Genomic DNA, 8834 nt, shown 5'->3' on the forward strand with positions numbered 1-8834 from the left:
TCTCAAAACAAATCAAGAGCCTAGCCATAACATCCATAAACTGAAAACACCCAAACAATCATATTCCAGACACGACATCCCTCTCAATCATTTAGATCATCAAACATCCTTCCTACATCCCTTAAATCACCACAACCACCAGAAGAAAAAGAAGAATTGCCCTCAAACACATCAGAATCAAAACCCAATTTGAACACCTAACCCCTGACATCACTACCTTTAGGAACCTCCGAATAATAAGAACACTTCTCGACAACAAAAGGGAACGTATGATCATCCGGTTTAACGACATTCCTCACCATCCATTGTAAACTCCGAACCTGGTATGAACTCCACCAATCGGGTCATGATCAAGGGCTCCGTTTGTTAGGATGAGTGTTGCTTCCAACGGTGAGCTTGTCAACATATGAATGACATCTCTTCCATACACTAAGTAATTGAAACCATCTTCTCTGCCATGACGACAACTGACCTGAAGTGGAAAAATTTGAACACAAATTTCCAATTATCTTGGGCAAAAGGACATTTGCATACCATATGATCCACAAACTCTGCCCTCAAATTCAATTGAACTGGCATTTTTTCATGAAGACACACCAAAGAACCATACCACCAGGAAGTATTGTAACCCCAGCAATCTATATTCTTTTCAATTTCGAAGTAATATTTCAAAATATTAACTAAAAATTAAGGTAATAATTACATGCCAAGTTCATCATCAAAGTCAGACTTGGGACTTAATTAACCTTCATTTATGCTCTAATATGAGCGTGACCTTTTTATTTTTCTCCCGAGCCAGCGAGGAATGCCATTCTCTAGCCTAACGGATTCATGTCGCCATCCATGGTCTTCCTTTAAGAACGCGTGACTTAGACATCTTCACATCCTCATAATTGGTGAGTTTGTTTCCTTAATTAAAGAAAGATGAAATGAATTTTTTAATTATATTTTTATTGGAATGACTTATGAGAGGAAACTAAAAAGGTCAAAACAACAGGTTGCTGGTTCAAATTCAATACTCTCACCAATATGCTCGATTTATAATGAGTGAGAGTTGCAAACACCCCCTTTTGTTCCAACTCTAAATTCGAAAATCTAACTTCAACAATGGGCGGAGAGAATCTCAAAAACTTTAGAGCATCCAAAACCTTCGGATAGTTATAAAAGTTAGATTGTTTGTCTAGTTCTGAAAGTATTTTGTTGCATCTAGAAAACGCTATTCACGAAAATTTTCCTTAATGTAAAAAATTATTTTGTATGACAATGCCACTGGATGATTAAAAATCATTTAAAATATATAATATCAATACACTAGTCTATTATGATATAATTGCATTCTATTTATTTATTATATTCTAAAAACATAGTTTGCATAATGGAAATATTTTCAATCGGTGGTTATTCAAATGAGCATCTTTTCCCGAACTTTAGTTGTCAAAAATAATATATTTTGAAATTTTTTTTTTGTTTGTTATTTTACTTTTAAAACATAGTTATCACATTTTACTAGTAGAATGGAAGGGTTTGCAATTGTGAATTCTAAATTATTAGTGGCATGAATTATATAATTCTCAACTCACAATTCTAACTGTTATAATTCTCTAATAAGTCCTCGCCATTCAACTTACGAAAGTCAAGACAAAATGAACCATGTCTAATTGGTATTTTACTGCTGACAAAAATTATGGTTTGTCAAGGCTCATGATCCGTGGGCAAGAATAATCATCTACTGTTGCCATGCAAAACAATGGCAGAAATTCAGATATGGTACTTCATTTACAACATATTGTTCCTACTTTTTTCGATAAATAAGAAAATTTCGATTAATTATATTGCTCCAACTTTGTTCCCAAAAAGGTTGAGAGAATGCACCTTTCCGAACACTTGCACTGCATAATTCAATAGGTCAAAAGATAAGTTCACCTTTATCGACTATTTTAAATACAATTGAAGTATTTTTAATAGAATTGAAGTATTTTTTCTAGGTAAGTCAATTGAAGTATTTTTAACTATGTACAAATAAACAGTTTTTTTTGCATGATATTTTGGTAAACAACTTTTGCCGAAACATATATTATTTTATTTGAATGAATATTAGCAAAAATTAGGTGGGTTTACTGCTCGTTCACATATGGATATTAGGGGTGGGTAAATAATTCGTGAATTCGATCTGATTCGGTCCGATCCATGCGGATCAGATCAGATTGCTACACTCACGTACGGATAGAATCATAGATTGGGCTGTTAAAAATCCGATTCAATCCGTAAGTTCGATCCGATCCGTGAAATATATATATATATATATATATATATATATATATATATATATATTAGTTAATGATAATTTAATGGATTCGAAGAATGTATTCGTTAATAATTATTTAAATATATGAATTAATATAAATAAATTAAAATTTTATTTATTGAGTTATGGTTAGAAGATAGATAAATAATAAATAATATTAATTATAAAACAATAATAATAATAATAATAATAATGGATAATTTAGATAAAATCCAAAGTCTGATTATATAACACTAGAGTCTATAATGATATAATAGCCAGTTTTTTATTTTTATTTTTTTATTATTATATCCTGAAAACATACTATTGATTAGGTCATATTTACCTTTCAAAAAAATATACATTTTTCAACCCTGTTCAAATAAACATCTTTTGCATAATATTAATTGTCACAACCATATACTTATAATTTTTATAGTTAGTTGGTTTATGTATGCATATATTGAAAAAAAAAATGTATGCATGTATTTATTTAAATCAACATAAGCAACCACTTTAATCCCTCCCCAAAGAAAACAAAATAAGCAGAAGCAATCTTGTTTTTAATTAAATACTTGTTGAAATGAAGTATTGGAGGAAACTTACAAAAATGAAAAAGCACCTTTCTTTTAATCATTAAATCAAGATTATTTAATGATTGATGATAAAATGTAACTATTTAAGTAAACAGAAATTGATAGATGATAAAATTTAACTAGTTGAGTACAGAAGTTGATAGATGATAAAATTTAACTAGTTAAGTAAACAGAAACTGGAAAAAATATGTTGGATCAAGATTGGTTGCAAAAACTCCAAATCTTGAGATGTATTGACGATGAGTACATAACGCAACTTGAGTAGTAAAACACCAAGAATATTTATCTTCCCACTATTGTAACACCTTCTTCTCTATTGAAAAATAAAAAATAAAAAATGCAATATGAATATTAGAAAAATTATTTTTTTATTATTTATAAATTATAACGATAAATAATCTGATCTTGGTTGGATTTATTTCTTATGCTCACATTTAACTTTTTATTTAATTTTTTCTTTTCATTGAGTAATCAAGACAAAGATGGCAGGAAGATAATGTGGTGTGAAATTTAATTTCAAAGAATAAGTTTAAAAAATATTACAATTCTAAAATAAAATTAATCATGCTCTCCTTCTTAATTTCTTTTGAAAAGTCTCATTCAAACATAGCATATATGATATATCTAGTGTGTCTACACACTGTTCACTAAGGTTTTGGATTCATATAAGATCCATCTACTTGACAATCTTTATGACGTTCTAACTCACACCATATAACATCCAATTACACACATACCACTCTTCATGAGAATTGATATTTTTTCATTCGTGTTCAAATGAGCATCTTTTACAAGATATTAATTGTCACAATTTTTTTACATATGCATTTAGCATTTTATTTTGAATGAACATTATCCATTCACAACTTTTTTACATATGCATATAGCATTTTATTTGAATGAACATTATCAATAAATTAAGTGGAGTTACAACTAGTTTACATATACATGAAACAATTTATTTAAATCAAACATGAGCTAACAACTCATTATAAAAAATTATTTTGATTTTGTCATTTCAATTTATGAGGGACTAAATGCAATTTTTAATTATATTTTAATTTGAATGAAATGGTGGAGGAAATTAAAACAATGGTGGTCTCAAACCAAAATGGTGGTCTCGAAACACTCTCTTTTAACTCAATCCATACAAAGAATGGAATTTTGTCAATCTTGTAGGTTCTTGTATTAAGTTTTTGTTATTGGAACTTGTTATTGGAATGAAAACTAGTGTTGTAAGTAATTCCTTTTAATAAGAAGATAATTATAGGTAATTCTTTCGATATGGACAACAATCAATTACCATTCAATGCACAGCAAGTTAAACTGACTCCAAATAGAGACAGCCAAAAGCAAAAAAGACAATATTAATATTAGTATGTCTTTGTACATACATAATATATTTGTGTAGTGATAAAGTTCGTGGTACCTCCTTACCTCTCGAAAGGTTAAGTGTCGGTAGGATATCCAAGTGTGACTTGGAATCGGAATATCAATCTATTTACAAGGAAAAAAGCATTAGAAGTTAAACAACAAACTTATTTTTACACACCCCGGTTAACATGTGGGCTTTCTTCATATCCACATGCTATCCATAGCATGATACTATCAAATCTTGGTCCATGTCATTCTCACTCAGGAAATTCCCAAGTGTCAGTGACTACTACTTTTATCCCACTGGATTGGGTTGCTCTCTGTCATGGTTTGGACTGTTTGGATGGGCCATCGGTGTCTTAGTCCATACTTGCCATGTGCTCAAGAAAAAGACCATATTATGTTGGTATTCTATTTTGCAACAGTGGCTGGTTGCTTATATACACCTTCAAAAAGCACTGTTTGCCCTAATAGATCATTCACATCCAACTTACAAAATCCAGGGAAAATGAACCATGTCTTAAATCTTAATTGATAGTTCTACAGCTGACAAAATTCTGGGTCATCCGTGAACGGGGAATAAATATCTACTGTTTGTGCAAACCAAATGGCAGAAATTCAGATTTTATTTGAACTTACAAACGATATTGGTCAATCAGTATCAAATCAGGTTCCTACTTTGTGCCCAGGAAGGCTCGGACAATGCACACCTTTCAGAACACTTGCAGCTGCACGATTCGGTAGGTCAAGTTTTGGTTCAGATTCTATAAGATTTTAAATGCCCAGAACAATATTTGGATTGTGAGGGTAGCAAATAAACAAATATTTTAAAAGCAAGCAGACTATAGAAGCATCACAACAGACTAATGCACATAGGCGCCATAAAATTTATTCTGAAAGAAAGATATATTATGAAAGCATAAAAAAGACACTGCTCAGTAGTGAAATGATGAAGATTCATATCAAGTTCTGATCTTTCCACGGATAGTGATAGAAAGAAGCCATGAAACAAAATTCAATGAAAAATATCCTTAATAAAGCAACACAAAATATTCCCATGAAACTAAGGACAAAAAGTTAAAATTTTCGAACTTCCTGTAAACCAATCTACCGCTCTATCATTCAAGAGGAAGCACCACTTCTTAGAGCATGATTCTTTCTGGGTTTCCTTGGAGCCAACTGGGTCTCAGGCTGCAAAATTCATGGGCCATATTAGATGCAATGCTAAATACATGAACATAAAATGCAACCCGTGCTCAAACATTGTGACATTGCAAAATATATTTTTCTCTAAATGGACTTTAAACTCAAATATTTAGATAGGATACCTCCTTCGTGACAGTTTCTTCCTTTTCAGACAAAATCAACTCAATGTGGCAGGGAGATGACATGTAAGCTGCAAAAGGGTACAAAGATTGTTACTAATTACACATGTTACGTAGGAAGAAGGTACTGAACCCAAACAATGGAAAAAGGCAACGCACGATTAATTCTTCCATGAGCACGGTAGGTTCGACGTCTCTGCTTCTGAGCCTGGTTTACCTGGATGTGAGATATGTAAAGTGAATCGACATCCAAGCCTTTGACCTTAAGAAAGAAGACAAGTTGACAGCAACAAAATTGTTATTAGTAAACAAAACAAAACAAAAAAGGAGCAAAAGAAACAAGAAAACCAACGGAAAATGATACGCACTTCTGCATTACTCTCAGCATTTTTGAGTAAATCCAGAATAAATCCTGCAGATTTAACAGGCCAACGTCCTTGCCCATTTGAGTGGCGGTTCTTTGCTTGAGCAGTTCGCCCTACTCCTCTGCAGAAACGAGTGAACGGAATGGCTTGTTTGTGTACAAGAACATCCTCCAAATACCTTTTAGCCTTGGCCAATGGCAACTTCCGAATTGCGTGGGCTGTCTCTCTTGTGTTCTGAGTACAAAATACAGAAAAGTAATAAGAAGAAGTGACAGTAGCATTCGGAAATAGCCACTGTTGTAGCACCAAGCACACAGAATATCAATTACACAAGGAAACGAATATGCCTCTAAAACAAATAGAAAACAATTTCTGGCATAATTCAGAGCATAGATAACAGTATTCTATATCTCTGTCCCATACGCAACAATACAGAACTTGCTATATTATACCATCCAAAAATATGACAACTAACATATCAGAAAAGGTAAACAAAATCAATACATAACATCTTAAGGGTCCAATTAGTGTAAGTTCCATTGTTCAGTAATCAGCATCTTACAGCAAGTTCAACCATGTTTATTCTGAAAAAAATCTCCAAAATATTCAGGAACTTCTTAACTCAAGTCGCATTCAAATTAACAGAAGGACACAAGAAAATGACAAAAGGGTGGCTGGAGTAATTAACAGAACAGTGTCCCTATATATTATGAATTATGATCTGTACTGCAATAAAAATTTGTGTGAATAAACATAGTTGAAACTACCAATGATGTAATCAACATCAAGTTACTAATATATAAATAAGCACACTTGAGCAGAAATGAGAGTAGATTGTGATTTCACAACTGCCAGAAACTCAGTTTATGATCTATACTGTATGCTACAGGCCTAATTTCACTGACATTGTTGGCATTGATCCAGTGTGTTCTTTGCTCATTAATAAAAGCATCCTTCAGTGATATAGACATAATAAATTTTAATATGATTTTTTGGGTAGCACACGAACATTAGCTATAATAAAATATTTAAGATCAGAAGAAATTATAAACAAATCTGGTGAATGTCTTCTACATTTTTCCTTAATATTTTCATCCTAAAGAAGTGAGCATGTCTAATAAATAGTGTTTAAGCTCAAGGAGGCTAGAAAAACAGCTCTTATAAAATCACAATAAGAGGACACGGTTCAGATATTTGTTTGTGTACTGCACAATATAGAGATTCTAGGGCCACATCAGCACTCTCGTTTGATTAGGTAACTGCAAGCTATTTGAGAGGCAAGCATGGGGGTGGAGTGGTTAGGTAACTCTTAATGGGAAAAACACATAGGCAGATGAGTATAAAGGGGTTGCATCCCTTCGTTAATTTATCTATTTATAATTCAAGTGGGGAAGTAGATATCCACCTTTGATACTTTGAGCCACAAAACACAACACATGAACATTGATTTTTTAAATAAATAAATATAATAAAATAACATAATAGAATGGAGGACCATAGTAAAAATGCGGCACTATTTACTGAACCTTTGTCACTATACACTTGAAGAGGCTCACACAATAATAATGCAATATAATACCCTGAATTTTACAAGACTCATTCACAATAGATTACAGGCCCCTGCTTTCTTCATCAGGTTGAAACATCTCGGATATAAATTATGAAGTCAAAATTCTTATTCTGTGTTTAACCTCATAAATACAAATCTGGGATATAAAGTCAGAATTCTAATTCTGTCATTAGTATTACATGTACACAAAAACTGAGAAAGGCAACCATAAACATCATAGCATATTCGTTCCAAATAATATAATGTCTGAAGCAATACTATTAACACTTCAACAAGGTAGTGAGCAAAATGTAGCACATCCTGTTGCATCTTAAAGCAAAAAGTACAGCAAATAACCACAATATATGAAGAACTACTTTGTAACATTATACAATACTGCATAATTAATTGGGCAACGTTACAGATGACACAATCACAAATCAAAATTATCAATTTCAAGTATTAAATACCAAATAAACAACCAAGTCAAAATACCTTAAAATGAACTCGAAGATCGGAGCCCCTAGCCTTGCAAGCTGAAGTATACCACACACGAATTAACAAAGCACAAAATCAGACTAAAATTATATACTATTTCTCTGTTTGGTAGCCGCGAAAAAGAAGGAAAATCAAGCTTGAAATTTTCTTAAATTCGGACTACCAAAAAGAAAGCAAAAACGAAATCAAACCCGCCATAGTTTCTTGTAAATTGTGACCACAATGAATGAGTTTTGAGGACTTACACTTGGTGGGATTGACGGGTTCCTTCGAATACTTCACCTGAAGTATCAAGATACATCACAAACAACAGATTACAAGAGGAACGAAAAGATCAAAGATCGAAACATTACATGAACAAACACGAGAGATGATAAGGAAGAAGATCATATGGACTCACCATGGCAGCAGCTGATGTTGCTGCAACAAGTGAGAGAAAGCGAAAGAGAAAGAGAGAGCCCTAGTTGATAGGGTTTACTAGGATGGGTTGGGCTGGGCTTCTCTCAATTGGGTCAACCGAGTGGTGGATTAGATCGGCTTATATATTGATTTGTATTGAGGGCCTTGTAATATGCGTGAAATCATTATTTTGGTTTATATTTATTTTTTGTTACAAATAATACACATTCTTAATTTGCTTATACACAGTTGAGCCATCAATCTCTCAATTTGAAAATTAAGGATTTACAAGCACCTACTAGTACTAATATGTATTTGATTGCTTATGAGTATATTGCAAAAAAAATAAAATTAACCCCAAATAAATTTCACATAAGATTGGAAACAGATTTGAACTTATATTTCGTTAACCTAGAAGGATACTCAATTTTATTTTTTTTTTCA

The 8834-nt window shown here is 32.3% G+C and overlaps 1 protein-coding gene and 1 non-coding gene across 2 annotated transcripts; both read right to left on the bottom strand.

Moving 5' to 3' along the window:
• Positions 1-5141: 5141 nt before the first annotated feature.
• Positions 5142-8508, bottom strand: LOC132303947 (large ribosomal subunit protein uL22y-like). The gene is made up of 7 exons (XM_059801402.1): positions 8392-8508; positions 8237-8273; positions 7989-8029; positions 5948-6178; positions 5739-5841; positions 5583-5650; positions 5142-5445 (listed from the first exon to the last, which is right to left on the bottom strand). The coding sequence occupies exons 1-7, from the start codon at positions 8392-8394 to the stop codon at positions 5377-5379; spliced, it is 552 nt and encodes a 183-aa protein (XP_059657385.1). The 5' UTR covers positions 8395-8508; the 3' UTR covers positions 5142-5376.
• LOC132305984 (small nucleolar RNA snoR74) lies at positions 7448-7574 on the bottom strand. Its single transcript, XR_009481782.1, has one exon. It is a non-coding gene; the product is annotated as a small nucleolar RNA snoR74 (small nucleolar RNA).
• Positions 8509-8834: the final 326 nt, after the last annotated feature.

This window comes from Cornus florida, unplaced genomic scaffold (genome assembly GCF_030987335.1).
Source record: "Cornus florida cultivar Cherokee Brave unplaced genomic scaffold, ASM3098733v1 CherokeeBrave_3.0.0_Hap2_Chr04, whole genome shotgun sequence".
Taxonomy (NCBI): domain Eukaryota; kingdom Viridiplantae; phylum Streptophyta; class Magnoliopsida; order Cornales; family Cornaceae; genus Cornus; species Cornus florida.

Coding starts and splice junctions, on each gene's coding strand:
- LOC132303947 (XM_059801402.1), bottom strand. Junction 6,179..7,988: donor ATCTTCGAGTTCATTTTAAG/GTATTTTGACTT, acceptor TTTTGTACTCAG/AACACAAGAGAGACAGCCCA. Junction 5,842..5,947: donor ATGCTGAGAGTAATGCAGAA/GTGCGTATCATT, acceptor TTCTTTCTTAAG/GTCAAAGGCTTGGATGTCGA.